Source organism: Acomys minous (assembly GCF_964271855.1).
Source record: "Acomys minous genome assembly, chromosome: 12".
In the NCBI taxonomy this organism is placed as follows: domain Eukaryota; kingdom Metazoa; phylum Chordata; class Mammalia; order Rodentia; family Muridae; genus Acomys; species Acomys minous.
In genome coordinates this window covers 52682527-52698475 of record NC_140493.1, presented here as the reverse complement: position 1 = coordinate 52698475, position 15949 = coordinate 52682527, and the positions used below count along the sequence as shown (strand labels likewise).

At 46.1% G+C, this 15949-nt stretch overlaps 1 protein-coding gene across 1 annotated transcript in view; it reads left to right on the top strand.

Moving 5' to 3' along the window:
* Nucleotides 1–15949, top strand: part of TRAPPC9 (trafficking protein particle complex subunit 9) — a 445876-nt gene that overhangs the window by 285727 nt on the left and 144200 nt on the right. The window contains exon 19 of the mRNA XM_084803051.1: nucleotides 12912–13022. Within this exon, the coding sequence (XP_084659177.1) occupies nucleotides 12912–13022 (111 nt within the window). The remainder of the gene's footprint in view (nucleotides 1–12911; nucleotides 13023–15949) is intronic.

The following is a 15949-nucleotide window of genomic DNA, read 5'->3' as shown; positions in this document are numbered from 1 at the left end:
GGAGTGTCGACGAGGCAGGTGTGGGGCGGGGAGTGCTCCACATGTGTTTTGCACCTCTGAGTGCAAAGACTCAGGTCTACATGGGGTCCCTCCACACTGTACTGTGGCTTTCTGTGAGCCAGGAGTACCAAGACCTAGCTCTGATTCCTTCTCCTGTGCACATGCCTTCATGAGAGTTTGCAGTTTCAGGGGCATCTTCTGTCCCTTTCTGAGAGAACATCTCTGCTATGTCCATCTCACTAGGAAGAGAAGAGAATGGAATTATTGAAGAGTGGTCCATTTTCCCCAAATGTCATAGAAAAGAAAAGAGATGGAATATTCTCTCTGTCTCTCCATCTCTCTTGTCTCTCTGTCTCTCTCTCTCCTCTCTCTCCTCTCCTCTCTCCTCCCTCTCCTCCCTCCCTCCCTCCCTCTCTCTCTCCCCCTCCCTTTCCCTCTTTCCTTCTCTCCCTCTCTTCCTCTTTCCCTCCCCTCTCCTCCGCCCTCACCCCACCCTCTCTGGGGTGTACATAGGTCTCAGCTCACGTGCATTTGGAAGATCAATTACCTCTGATATTCGCATTTTACACAGAGCTGCCTGGTAATGTTTTTAGGGCCTGGACTGAAGTGGATAAGGCCACCCTGTCCCTGTCTAACAGCTGTGCTTCCCTCTCTCCCAAGGAGCAATTTCTCTCAGATGGTTACAGTAAATGATCCAATCTCAGACATCCCTATTTGGAGCTATGTAGAAAATGCACTCCTCAGAGCAGGGTACAAGGTATAATAGGCACTGCGTGTGAATCGAAACCATCCTTCTGGAGACAGTGCTGCATGTGCCCCCTGTCATTTAAAAGGTTCCTGTTGGGGAGGGGCAGCTCAGCTCCTCAGGGTCCCATGCCCACAGATATGACACTAAGGCCATTTGAAGAGACTAGAGCTTTCCCAAGTTGCTGCATCTGCGAGATTCATTTTAAATTTGGTAAGACTTTAAAATTTTAGCAATAAGATTTGGAAGCAGACCTATCTGTATTTCATCTCAAAGTTTGAATCTACAGCTTATTGACTCTGAGGTCATGAGCAAAGCTGTCATCCCTTCTTTAAGTCCCATATTTCTTTAATCTTAAAAAGATGATGGATAGCATGAAATCACATGTTTAAAAATTACCTCTGGAGAATCTAATATGATACTGGTGCCAGATTGATAAAAGAACACTGGTGGTCCTAGTTTCTTTCTTGCATGCCACATTCCTTGGGAAAAGGGAGGGCCAGTCTGTAAGGAGATCCACTATACATAGACAGCCCTGAGAGCTTCCACAGGATGGCACCTGCCTTACTTTAGCTGCCTCCCTGACTTCCCACCTTGGTGTTGACTCTCTGAAGCCAAGTACCAGGCTGCTATGTTGGCTATACCCAGCATAGTCCCTGCCATGCCACAGACACCAGTACTCAGTTGTTTTGTTGATAAGGAATGCTTAGGTGACATGGACAGTGAGGGACAGAGAAAGAGCAGCCCAGTGAATACTGATGGTGAGAGCCAGTGCCATGAAGCTGTCTGTGTCAGCAGTGGGAACAGCAATTGCTTCTTTTGTACATTTGGAGGAAGCCGTGCACTTGGGAGGCCAGAAGCCAGGGCACCCTGATAGGCAAGTTCCAGAAGGAGGATATGGTTATTGCTCCCTTGGTGTGCTTGAGTTACAAAATATTCTGTTCTGAGCTGGCGAGATGGCTCAGTGGGTAAGGGCCCTGGCAACCAAGCCTGCCAATGTGCATCAGCACATCGACCTATATAGGAGTAGAGAAGTTAAGTACTACTATTTTTTCCCTGACCTCCACATATGTACCATGGCATGCACACTTGGACACACATGCACGCACATGCACAATCAATATAAAAACATACTCTGCTAAGGAACAGGGAGGGGATATCACCAGCCTGTTACTGTTTGTGACTACATGATGCCCCATTCACCACGTAGACATGAGGAGTCTGCAGAAGGCTCTATAGCCCAGGACAATCAGCAGTAGCATCTGGAAAGGTTGGAGGGATGATGCGGAAAGCGAAAGCACTTGCCCTGCAGGCAGCAGGACCAGAGTTTGCACCCCCAGAACACATGTAGGAAATAGGTAGGCAGAGACAGAGGCTCCCAGAAGCCCGCTGGCTAGTAAGACTACCTGAACCTCATCAGCAAATCCTGGGTTTGAATGAGAGACCTCGCCTCAAAGAAAATAAGGTAGAAAATAATCAAAGAAGATTCCTGGCATCCACCTTTGTCCTCCACAGACCCCTACACACATGTATGTCACATGGACACAGGTGCAAACACATGTCAAGCATTTACACATTGCATGTAGCCCCCCTCACACACATGCACTGCAATAAAGAGGAAAAAAGGGGGAGTTGGAGGCACCCTCACTCACGATCACTTCCAGCCATAGGGGTGAGCTGTAGAGTCTTGCTAAACCCCGGCTCCTGATATGGTTGTTGTGAGGGTTAAGATAGAAAGCCGAATGTCAGGTATTTAAGGCAGAGCCAGGCATGTGGTAGGGGTGTGTGTGGTCATAGGAGTTGACACTGTCTTCCCCTCTTGTTCTTCCTCTCTGACCATGTATTCCAGGCCGTGCCTCTTCTTTGTTTTCTCTGCTTAAATGCATCCTCAGAACTCCTGGCATATGACGAGGACATAGTATGGGGTTATAATCTCTTTGGGAGGGTCAAGTGACCTTTTCATAGGGGTCGCACATCAAATATCCTTCATATCAGATACTCACATTATGATTTGTAACAGTGGTAAAATCGCAGATACGAAGCAGCAACAAAATAATTCTATGGTTGGAGGTCACCACCCCATGGGAACTATACTGAAGGGTTGTAGCATTAGGAAGCTTGGGAACACTGGCATAGCAGATGCCTGCGTGTGGCAGGGCAACCTGACTCAGAAGGAGAAGAAGGTAGAGTCCTAGACCTTGGACTTAGTTCCTGCCTTGGAAGGGCGACTTAATGAACTGCTCTGAGCCCGGCTCGTCCTTAGCTGAAGAGTGAGACTATTCCATGTAAAGGGAGATGTTCCTCCCCTTCTTTGAAGCCGTTCTGACTTGTTACATAAATCCATGCCTGTGGGGAGTGTGGTGAGCGAAACCGGTACCTTTTGTTGTGTCTCCCACAGAGATGCAGACGTTTGCCTCTCTATGCCTGGTCCTCTGACCCTGTGCACAGTGCTTGTTAGTGTTGTAAAAGTAAGAGAAGACTTCACTTCTGCGCCAGTTAATTATCTGCTGAGCCACATTGACTGCCTTTCTATATCAGGCGCTTGGGGCTCTGTTTTTACGTCAAAACTTTTCCAGGCTCCTCTCAAATTGGTACTACTTGGCTTTCCCTGCTGGCTGGCTGGCTGTATTGAGCGTCCTTGTGCATAAGTCAGTGTGCACGTGGGGAGTGTGCTTGAAACAGAACTTCGAAGAATACACACTTTGGATGTGCACTGTCGAATTTTCCTCTGCAACTCAGCCCTGAGAGTGTAAGAATACAACTTCACCCCCTCATTAAGAATATCATTCTTTCTTATGAAAGAATGAACACTTTGAAGGCTATGCAACAACTTACTGGTTTTACAACTTTAACATCACTAACTGGGGGCAGGGTTAAGGCTTAATATTCCTTAGGTTTATTGAGCCTTTGCCTCTCTGCAGTGTGCTCTCTTGCACATAATTTTATCTATTTAATTTTATAAAAGATTTAATTTTAAGTGTGTGTGCACCTGTGAGCCTGTGTTTGGGGAGTTCAGAAAAGGGCATCAGATCCCCTGTAGCTGGAGTTAGAGGTGGTATGAGTTGCCCAGTGTAGGCGGTAGAAGTGCAAATTAGTTCCTCTGCAGGAGCAGAATGTGTTCCTAACTACAAAGCTGTTTATTCAGCCCCATATTAAAAACTTTATATTAGTTTTTTTTTTTGGACAGGAACTTTTGTGTGTCAAATATTTTAAAGGTGACATGATTTGTCATATTTTTAAAAAGGTGTGTGTGTGTGTGTGTGTGTGTGTGTGTGTGTCTGCCTTTATGTGTGTGTACCACATGCATACCTGGTGCCCATGGAGCTGAGAAGAGGCTGTTGGATGCTCTGGAAATGGACTTACAGACAGTTGTGAGCTACCATCTGGGTGCTGGAAACCAAACCTAGGTCCACTGGAAAAGGAACAAGTGGTCCTAACCACTGCATTATTGCTCCAACTTCATAATTTGTCGTATCTTGATACAAGATGCATTTGTGCTTTATGAAAGGATTTTCTTTTTACTTATGATGATGTGTCTGGGTAGAGGTATGTACACAGGGCCCAAGGAGAGAGACCGTGTTACAGGTGGTTGGGAGCCACCTCATGTGGGGGTGCTGGGAACTAACCCTGGGACTTCGGAAAAAGCAATTTCACCAGAAGAGTTTGTATTTTCCTTTTGTCTTCATCTACTTTGGGAAGTACACTAAATTGTGCTTGGAATAATTTCTTTCTTTCACTTCTGTTTTTCTGGGGGAAAAAAAACCCTCACAGTATTATTTTTTCTTTACTTAGTTAAAAAACAAAAACAAAACTGTATGCCAGAATTTGTTAGGAAAGAACCCTGACCTGGAGATTTCTTTGTCAGGGGATTTAAAAAGGTAATAGATTTAACAGGTCGGGAACTTTTCAAACCACTCACCTTTCCTGGGGTTGATTTTGGCAGTTTGTGCCGTGTGTCATCCCGGGTTGTCACACTGGTGCAACTGGGACACTATGATGCCTGCGTGCCACCCTCCCAGTGGCACTGGTCCTGTTTGATTGTGTCATATCTCTGTCTGTCTGTCTGTCTGTCTGTCTGTCTGTCTCCCTCTCCCTCTCCCTCTCCCTCTCCCTCTCCCTCTCCCTCCCCCTCCCTCCCTCCCTCCCTCTCCCTCCCCCTCCCTCCCTCCCTCCCCCCCCTCCCTCCCTCCCTCCCCCCCCCTCCCTCCCTCCCCCCCTCCTCCTCCCTCCCTCTCTCTCTCTCTCTCTCTCTCTCTCTCTCTCTCTCTCTCTGTCATTTAAAGTGGACTCTGCTGTGCTTCTGCCTTTGACTGCCATAGATCTTCGTAAGTTCTCTTTCACTGGGCACTTGACATTTTTGTTGCTCTATTCTCCTTCTTCCCATGCCAAGTTCCCTAGTAATGTTCTTGCCCTTTCTTCTGAAGGTCTTTCTGTAAGGCTGCTTTTAGAGTCTCTGCCTTCCCTGCCTCTGACTCCTGAAGGACTTTCCCTCCCCCGCCCACCTCCCCCCTTGGACCTAGACTTCTGGTTACAGTCACTCCACCCCTCAATCACCATAAAATACCCTACTTCCTCTGCCCTTCACAGGTTCTGATAACCAGAGCTTCAGATTTTTCACACCTGTTTCCTTTGTCTCTTGCTTGTTTGCCCCATCAGCTTTCTGTCTTCTGCCTTTCCTCTGGGCAGCCCACGCTGCTTCTTTGTATGTGTACTGTGATGGGTGGTTTGAGCTTCAAGGATCCATTTAACATCGTAGTCAACTCTGGGAGGTTTTCTGCTATCATTTCTTCGAAGGCTATATGTACGTTTTTCCTTCTTCCTGAGTTTCTTATGACATAGTTCTTGTTAGATTGTGCTCCCACTTACTACCTGCTTAGGGTTATATTTTCCAATAATTTTTTTCCTCTTTTGTTTCTGTTGGTTGATGTATTTATCTTTCTCATTTTCTTTGTGGTCTCTAAACATTCTTTGTGTGATTTCTACTCTTCTTGAATATTGTTTGGGGTTTTTTTTCCCCTCTTGTAGATGGAGTTCAGGTGTTGGTCAGTGTGTGCAGAGCATGTAGGGACTCTGAGGTGGAGGTTGGCATGCCTTCTGAAGGGCTCTCAGTTCCGGGTGGTTTAGTTCATTTGTTCTTTCCTTGTCCTCGTGTTTACTGAAGTGAGTTACTGTTGGGTGGATTTCCCAGCTCAGTTCTCTGCTCTGATGTTTCTCCTGGCTCATTCTCTTGCCTCACACTCTCTCTGCTGGGGTGTTCGTTTCTGCCTTCTTGGCCACACCCCTCCATAAGAAAGTCTTCTTAGGGTGCCCCACTGATTTGCCCTTTACTTGGGGGTTCATATTTTCTGGTGGCTAGTTATTTTCCAAGATCTTCTGAGCATTTGCACTGAGGCTGTGAAGATCTTGTCTGGGTCCTGACGTTTCTGTCTTAGTGGGTAGTTCACAGGGTCTTTTAGGTTTTGCCATTGTCCCAAGGCCTAGCTGTCCATTTTCAAAGCATTTGTGGCACTCTTTGGCTCTTCCTGCTTGGGCCACCCCAGAACTGAGGACTCTAACCATAGTCACTTGGACTGATTCCATGTGCTGCGCTCTGGTGAAGTCTGAGAGTCACCCAGAACTGTCAGATTGGGCCTCTTAATCTCTGTCCTATTCCAAACCTTCCTTCTGTGTCTCTACTACAGGTCAGTGTGACTTTGCCATCTGTGTGTCTCCTGTGTGACCAATTGGCTAGGATGTGGTGGTTGCCATTACTTGTGGCTTGCGGGACCTCGGCTCCTTGATCAGAGAGTTGTGTGCACCTACGCAGCCTGGTATTGTGACAGCCCTGTCTATGTACGGTGCTGCCACATGGTTGGGCTGGAAATGAGCAAAAGGAAGGACAGACACGGTTCTCTCGTCTCTCTGGTCAGGCTAGCCTCTTTCTGCTGTCCCTGGCATACACCAGTAAGATCCCAGAACATTACTGGAAACACTCATTGCAGCCCTCTGAGCTTCAAGCTGCCGTTTGGGTCAGGGCAGGGCAGCGAAGGGAAGTGCAACTCACTCCCAGGTCAGACCTTTGATCTGTCTCCTCAGGTTTAGAACTTTCTGCGTCTTTGATTCCGCCGCTCCATCTGTGACTAGGGATGGATTCAGTTACAGACGGTGGGAGAGATGAAGGAGCTTGTGCTTATTGCAACCTTTTCAGCATTGGAACTCACCCCCAACCCTGCAGAAAACAATCCACACAACTCATCTGCCTCAAACTCTCAAAATAGCTTCCTGTCATGCTTAGAATAAAATCAATATTTTCTTATGACCTTTCCTCCATCATTAATCTTCTGCCAATCTCGTCTCCTCTTGTTCTGTTCTGTGATCACACTGCGCCTCAGGATTTTTGCATTAATTGCACATTCTCTTTCGGAGGCCCTCCTCCAAGACCTTCACAGGATGGCTTTCTTGTCATCAGAGCCCCAAATGAAACATCGTTTCTTCAGGAAGACTCTCCTTGGCCATCAAATCTGAAGTGTTTTTTTTTTAACCCCCTGTTGATGTTTCCAGGAGATGCACTTAATTTCTGAAAACTATTTGTGTTATAGGAGTCTCATGCCCTGCTGCATTTCATAGCCTACTTTTTATACTAGCGGTTGCCATAGCAACCAAATTTATGCAGGTGTGACCAGAGGACACCTCGCCTTAGCAGTGCTCAGCATCTCTTGCTTTCTGGAACATTCTAAATGGCTTGCCAAGGCTGCAGGATTAGATGACCCCAGGTACCCACTGCATAGCAATTTAACTAGTTAAGTATGAGACCTGATCTTTCAGGAGAAAGCTTGTCCAGTGAGGCCAAAATTTGGCGAGAGAACGAACCATCCTGCTTGTGACTCAGATGCTCACTTCTGAAGAAAAAGTCTCTGCAGGGTCCCAGAAGGAGCCAAGAAATATAGCCAGAGCTGCCCCAGGGTGCCCAGCTCAGTAAGTTGCCCTACAAAGCCCTTGCTGTGGCCCTGCCTCATCTCTCTACTCTCTCCACACTCTCCCCTTCCCCTGGTCTCTCTTCCTGAGCCCCAGCTCGGCTCTCCCTTCCAGAGGGGCCCCTAGGCTCAGACAGTGTGCTAAATGACTTTCAGATACTTTTTCTAAAACATTTTAATGGAAACAAAGTTGGATGGAGGGACTGGAACTCCAAATTTTAACATTTTGCTAAATTGTATACATTTAAAATGAAAGACAGAAAGCTATACTGTGAAAACTCTATATTCTTCCTATCTACTAATAAAGACTAAATTAATGTTAACTGACGGTATGGAATATTTTTAAAAAGTCTTTAAAAGTTGCCATACATGTGTAGTGTATGTGTTATTTTCTGCAACTTACTTTCCTGGCGTCATTAAAGTAGGATGTATTCATGTGTCTTAGTTACTTTCCTATTATTGTCAGAAGATATCTTGGCCAAGGCAACTTTTAGAAGAGCTTATTTGTGGCTTACAGTTCCAGAGGCTTAGGGTCCATGACCATCATAGTGGGGGAGCACGGCAGCAGGCAGCAGGCAGCAGGCAGCAGGCAGCAGGCAGCAGGCAGCAGGCAGCAGGCAGCAGGCAGCAGGCCGCTGGAGCTGAGCGCTTACATCCTGACCCACATGCACAAGCTGGAAGAGCTGATGGGGATGGTTTGGGCTATTGGAACTTCAAAGCCCACGCCCAGGGACACACTTCCTCCAACAAAGCCACACTTCCTAATCCTTCCCAAATAGCTCTTCCAATTGGGACCAAGTATTCGAACCTTTGAGCCTATGGGCACCATTCTCTTTTGAACCACCGTGTCTGGACATGGTAAGCTGTTTACAAGCTCATTCCCACCCCTACACAGGCTTCCAGCTTCTTTCCTTTTGGCTTGCACCTCCTTAAAAGGAGCCTTTGCCTTCTCTTGACCACTTGCAATGCATGGTTTTGAGCATGTCTCCGTGGGAGCCGTCTGAATTAATACACATCGACATGGCATTGTTAGGTCCAAGGTATTTATACACAGCTTAAGAAGGTAACCACCCCCTTTTGCCTCGCAAACTTTTTTTTTTTTTTAAAGAAGTTGTTCCAATTTATTTACACTTGACTTTTTGCTGATGTACATCTTGGCCAAACCTTGGTTCTGGAATACTTTTAGGTGTTTCCATTAAGTTGAGTGGGAAATAGTGTCTTATAGTTTGATTTCTTCCTCTGGCTGTTAGTTTGATAGAATGTCTGTTTACTGCCCATTGGACTTCCTCCAGTTTTGACTGTCACTTCCCCACCCTTTGCTTAATTTCTTACCGAGTCATTTCTTATTGATTTATGGGAATTCTCCATGAAATCAGAATTCTAATTTCTTGTCAGTTTAATATATTGCAAACACCTTTCTACAAGTAGCTTGTCTTTGCTTTTTAATGGCTTCCACTTATACAAAAGTTTGTAACTTTAACAAAGCCAAACGTGCTGTCTTTCTTTTATATTTTTTATGTCATAACTCATTTGTGAAATATTTCACTTTTCACAAGCTGTTTATTTGTCTTAATCTCTTTAATTTTAAAATACATTTTAGATAGTGTTTCATGACTTTCTGGACAGTTACAAACATCCATTGACCATAGGTGGGCCACTGATGACAGAAGAAACACCCCCCAGCCCAGTCCAGCTTATTGAATGGGGTTTCCTAGGGAGGTACCAGTGACCCAAGAACAGTGGCATCACCCAAAATCCTACCCTAGCCTCCTACCCTACACAGGTCACAGAAACTGTCCCTAGAGCTCCCTGCGCAGGTTGCTGACAACAGAGTCTCGCCTCTCAGCAATTGTTTAGTGACCTTCAACCTTGGGGAGAGAGGCTTTGGGAGTCTTGTAACATTCTGAGTTCCTTGAGCTTTGGAAGTTGGATCAGTTCCTGTCTCCTTCTAGAAGGGAGTGTCTGAACGAATGGATGAATTCTGAGGAAATGGCCACACCACACTTAGCCATTTGAAATGCTTTTAAGCACATAGTATGAAGCAGGGACGTTGTTCCCTGTGCATATGACCTTGTGTGCGCAGAGAGCATCACCTCTCAGCCGGACCTCCAGCTCACAGTTGTGAACCCGCTCCGGGCTCTTTTCCATCATTTATGCTTTGGATGGTTTCTCGGTGTCTAGCAAGTCAGAACTGTGCAACATTCCCACCATCATTGTTTTGAATGTCCTTGGCACTTTTTAAAAAATATAAAATGAAAATAGCACACCAGATTTTACAAAAACTAAAATGGTGTTGCCCCTTTTTATTAAGGTGCGTTGAATACATGTAGATATGGAGAACTGTGACGTCTATTAAAATATGGTCTTCATATCCTCAAGTATAAACTGTCTCTTTATTCATTTGACTTCTTTACTAATTGTTCTGCAAGACTTAAATCATTTACACAATTGTCTTACATGCATTAATTGCATTTATTCTTAAATGCCTTATGGGCTGCACTGCATTTATAAATCCACATTCTTAATTCTTTTTTCCTTATAATTGTACACAGAAATATTACCAGTAATATGAGGCTTTATTCTGCAACCTTTTTGAATCTGTTGCTTTTAATGTCATGGAAAAGATTGTTTTAATTTAAAGCCCCATCTTCCTGTAATCTTTCCCCAATTCAATTGGCAAGCAAGCAGAGACCCTCTCTTTGTTCCTCACCTCCCTTTCTCAGCTGTGTGCATACAATAGTAGCTGACACACAGGGGTGACTCCGAAATCTGTGAGGAGAATCAATTGATAAATTGGCAAATGTGTGCCTTCTGGCAGCTGGAGTTCTTCTTGCCCCATGTTGGCCATAGACCCAAATCTACCACTTTCTATGCAAGTTCATCTACCCTCAAAGGCTTGCTCTGACTTCAGTTCTTCTGGAAAAATTTTCCTAGGCTTCCTTTCTCTTCAGAAAGGTGAAAAATAAACAAAAACCCAAGAATTGAACAAGAATGAAAAAGTAAATTGTGTGTTCTAACAGCTCATAAAGAAAATTAGCCACAGCGATGTGGAAAGACACATGAGAAAATGATATTACAGTGGGCACAAAATGCTACCACAGTCTGGGATGGGAGTTAATTTATGAGTAATGATAGAAAACAAAGATCCACCACTATATCATCATGCCGTGTTGACAGGAGCAACAGAGACACCGGTTCAGACGCCCCACGCAGACAGTGACTCAGAACAGCAAGCACAGCAGCCACTGTCTCTCTGTGCCACATCCCTACACAGCTTCCCGGGTACTGTGCTTTGCAAGCGAAAACAGCCTTCTATCTAGGCTTTAAAAAGTGTGTCCCACCCCCATTAATGCTTTATGATGGATGTTTGATGTTTGATGAAAGATTTTGCTGTGCTTAAAGATTTCATGAAGTTATGACAAGGGCAGTCCAGATCTTCATTCCTGGAGTCTCCTTTGCCTAAGAGTCAAGGGAAGCGCCTACTTATAGGCAACTGTCTGAGCATGCTCCAAAGCCACTCCCCAGAGGGAAGATACCCTTGCCTTGAGCCCCAGCAACAATAATGTGAGGATATCCTCTGAGGACCTCAGACGACCACATTTGCACGGCCTGTACCAGAGATGGTCATGCTGTGCCTCTGCCACTTTCCCTTGAGAAGCCGGACATGCACACATGCAAAGATTACTTTCTGACACCCCCTGGCCTCTAGGTAGTGCCTGCTTCTCTGTGTGTGTGAACCCTACATGTGTTCCCACATCCTGCTTTGTTTATGATTCCTTCTCTTAAGGTAGCAGAGGACAGGTGTGCTCAAGGGAGCTGACCAGCTGTGAAGGTAAAACTTGAGCTCTGAATCTGGAGAGTGAACCCCCTGCCCCCACCTCAAGAGGTCCCCCTCCCACCCCACAAATGTCAGGACACAAAGGCAAAATCCTACCGCACTCTCTAGTCCTTTGGCTCGGATTCGCAAATAACCAACAGAGCTCTCCCTGTTGCTTGGGGGACACACCAGACAAGTCAGAGTCACCTAGAATGTCATGTTTTGATTCCACACAGAGCTAGAGGTGACCTTGAGAGTATCTCTTTGTCTCTGTGTCTCACTTAGCCCCCCAAACCAATGATTCATCTTGCTTGCCCAAAGCCAACACAGCTGCCCTCTACCTCTGCTCTTGCGGTGGCCATGGCTGTCTCTCTTAGATCACCCAACAGGTGTCAAGTTCGTGTCGTGCTCACCGTGACACTTGGTATTTGGGAGGCTGAGTTAGTTTTAGGCAAGCACTCAGCTGTAGTGGAAACTTAGCTGTAGTGACCACAAAGGAAGCATGGGCTGTTGGTATGTTAAAAATATTTCAGCCATGTGGCTAATAAGTCAAAGGCAGGAGGCAGTCGGGGTTGGATACTGCTGCTGTGGGAGGAGCTTCCCGACCCAGGGCTGCTGCTGTGGGAGGAGCTTCCCGACCCAGGTCTGCTGCTGTGGGAGGAGCTTCCCGACCCAGGTCTGCCCTCCACAGTCTGTGGTTTTAGTCTCATCTCTGAACGGTTGCTGAGCTTCAAAGCCTCCTGCACATTCCAAGGATGGAAGGGGAGCCAGGGAGACTGAAGCCCAGAAGTCTTCTCCTCCTGGTCTGTTATTTGGGGATCTGAGAAGCCTGTGGCTCATTGGTTGAGAGACTGTCAATGGGAGTATCTCTTGCTACCAGAAGCCTTTGGAAATAGAGAATTTTACCTGCTACTGTGCAGGAAGCAAAGGGGGGAGGGGCTAAGGCTTTATATGCCTGGTGAACTAGATAGCTTCCACAGCTCTGAGGAGTCCCTGAATATGATGTAGCTTCTAGAGAAGTCAGCACAACACGCGGAGCCCAGCTCTTCACATTCCAGGACCCAGTCCATTTGCTCAGTCTTGGGTAGCTGAAGACTTCCCCATTTGGACATAAGCTTTATTGAGTGACACTGTATGCCACGTGTGTAGATGATCGTAAGGGCCAGCTGCTCATGGCTTGCTAAGGCTAGGAGCACTGAGGCATTTCCCAGGGTCATTTGGTTACACATAAAGGTGTGACAAAGTTCTAAGCACATGCCCAGGGGCTTTGGCATTGTCACAAATGCCACCTCTGCACATCTTCAAATAGTGGGAAGTCCCCAGAGAGGAGGAAAGGGCGAAGTTGCTTCCCTTTGGTATTGGAGTGCTCTGAATTTCCCTCTGTCTTTCCACACAGCACCCGGCAGTGCCACCTGCTCCTCGATGTCTTCAACTCCACAGAGCACGAACTGACAGTCTGTGCCAGGAACAACTCTGAACTCGTCCTGCATGCCACCGAGTGCCAGCGGTAAGTGTCCTGCAGAGGCAGAGCGAGGCCGGGACCCAGGTAGGTAGAGCTTGGTAAGACGCAGAGTCCCTTCCTTACTCTCTTCTGGACCTCTCCCCCACTAAGAGGCCTTCAAGTCCAGCATGAAGACAGATCACAGATGCATGAGGCCCCACGTTTAACGACAACAACAACAACAACAACAACAACAAGCCAGCAGGCCTGTGTCTTAGATCTAAATTCTTCCATATATTTACTCTAAATCTCTTCATCTATCCCCATCTCTGTCTTATTTTAAAGAATTAACTCCCCCCCACCCCAAACAGCTGACACTGGTATTGTTAGTCAGCAGGGAAATGCAAATGCAAAAATCACAGAGAGAAGCTACTGCACATTCATCAGAAACAGGGAGATGAAAAGACACAGAAGGAGCACTGGGGAGATACAAAGTGCCCGGAACTCTCATGCTGGCACGATAGAAATTACTGCAGCCACCAGAGACAAAGTCACAGCACTTCCTTATAATGTCAAGCATACACATGCTCCTGGCCCTGCTGTTCCAGCCTTAGTTGTTACCTCCCCCTCCCACCACCACCACCACCACCACCTCTTACCCATGCTGCGCTACCGAGCCCCACAGCTGATAAGATGAACTCCAGGGTCAGCGAGAGACTTGGCCTCAGTATATAAGATGGTGAGTGATAGAAGAAAGCCCTTAACTTTCCATGAGCTGCCACGTACACATACCTACACCTAATATGCACCCATACACATGTGAACATGCACACACACTTGCCACGTGCATCCATATGCAAAAAAAATAACTAAACAAATAAACAAATTAAGGGGATAGAAAGATGGCTCAGAGGATAAAGGACTTACCATGTAAGTATAAGGACCTGAGTTCGGGTCCCCAGAGTCTACATAAAAGCCAGATTTGATGGTGCACACTTGTAATCCCAGGGCTGGTGGGAGCGCAGAGGGCTAGAGAGAGGATAATCCTGAGGATTCACCAGCCAGTCTAACTCAAAACAAAGGTCCAAGTTCAGTGAGGGGCCCTGTCTCAAAGACAAAGACAGAGAGCGATAAGGAAAGACACTTTCAGTTGCCTTCTGGCTTCCTCATGTGCATGTACAGACAAGTGTACCCATGTATGTAAACATGTGTACACAAGCAGGCACACAAATAAGAAATAAAATAGACTTGAAAATGAAAACATAGTCATCAAAAGAGGTATACAGGGATGTTCCTCAGTACCTCCCCTCCATAAAACAAAACAAAGCAGAACTCAGCAGGGTTCTTACAGAAGAATGAATAAACAGTTGGTAGAGTTTTCCTACAAGGTTGCACACCCTGCAACAAAACCACAAAATGCCTAAGAGTTTGATGGGATGTGTAGGCAGCCTTATCCGTGGAGCCTCTGTTGCACAATGATGCCATTTCTGGGATGCTCCGAGCACTGGTTCTCAACCTGTGGGGTCCAGACCACCTTGGGGGGGGCAATGACTCTTTCCCAGGGGTCACCTAAGACCACTGGAGAACATAGATATTCACATTAGGATTCATAACAGGAACAGAACTACAGTTAAGAGTAGCAAAAGAATAATTTTGTGGCTGGGCGTCACCACCACATGATGACCTGTGTTAAAGGGTCGCAGCAGCAGGAAGGTTGAGAGGCACTCGAATGAACAAAACCAGTCTCCAGTTAGGAGAGTCTCAACACGAGTTTCCTCTAGAGGGTTCAGGACAGGACTTGATCTAGAAAGAGAAGAAGGTAACTTTCTATGTGGTGGTCTAATAGGGTAACTCAGTGGGGTGGTGTTTTCCACAAACATCTATATCCTTTAAAACCCAGCACAGATCCACCTGAGATTCCAGTATGTCAATTGCACATGAAAAGAAAGCTGGCAAATCAGTGTGGAACCGTGGGTGAAGTCAGACATGCAGAGGAGTCTGGGCCTGGGGCTGGATGCCAGCAGCAGTCTGACATGCATTCCAGATCCCTGGGATTAACAGATGCTCCAAGGCCAGAAGGGCAGATAGTAATGAACCAACCTTTAACCTTTAGATTTGAGGAAAAAAAAATCTCAAAAGGAAATGTTAGGATGAGCAAGCCACAAAGAATAGTTAAGCAACACCCACATTGCCACCTTCTCCTTTTTCTTCTCTTCCTTCCCAGGGTGACAGTGGTGGTACCAGTCACGTCTGCACTTCTCTGCTCTTACTGTGTGTCTGTGTAGCCACAACCAAATGCTATTTTGAGACTCTTTAAAAAAAAAATCCTATAAGTACTTCCCTATCATATGTGTCCTTCTGAAACTTAAAATAAGCATTGTACTGTAGAGCTAAGTATAAACCCAGTTCTTTCATTTCGACTGCTATTAATATTTCATTGTGTAAATATGCCATCATCTTCATTTCTATGCTAATTCTGCACTGTGTGATGGCTTCCAGCACATTCATATTTAATGTGATTGTTAATGACGTGTATGACTATATGTTAGGACCCAAAGCCCCCCTTGCAGTGCAGTTTGGAAGCTGGAGACCCAAGACTTGGGGCCATTTCTGACTTTCCTGTGAGAGAAGCTGGAAGTGCTCCTAGGATCATCTTGTCTTCCTTTAGATAGGACTTGCCACCTGGGTATGGGAATGTGCTGTGGTCTGCACACTTCTGACCTATGCCAGAGGCTGAGCAAATGCCATTTCTTCAGCTTCAGGGGGCAGGGCAAACACTTTCTGAAAGCATGCGTGTTGCCAATGCTCTCCCTCTTAATTGTGTTGGGGGTGGGTGTCTGCCATCTGTCCTGTGTCTTTGTCTACAGGTTTTCATGTAGCTCATGATCTGAGAGATAAATCTGGTCTTCTTATGACACCAGTATAAAACCATTTTAAGAAATTATAAATCACTCAGCATGTCCTGTGCTGAAAACTTGGATCATTCTTGGCAA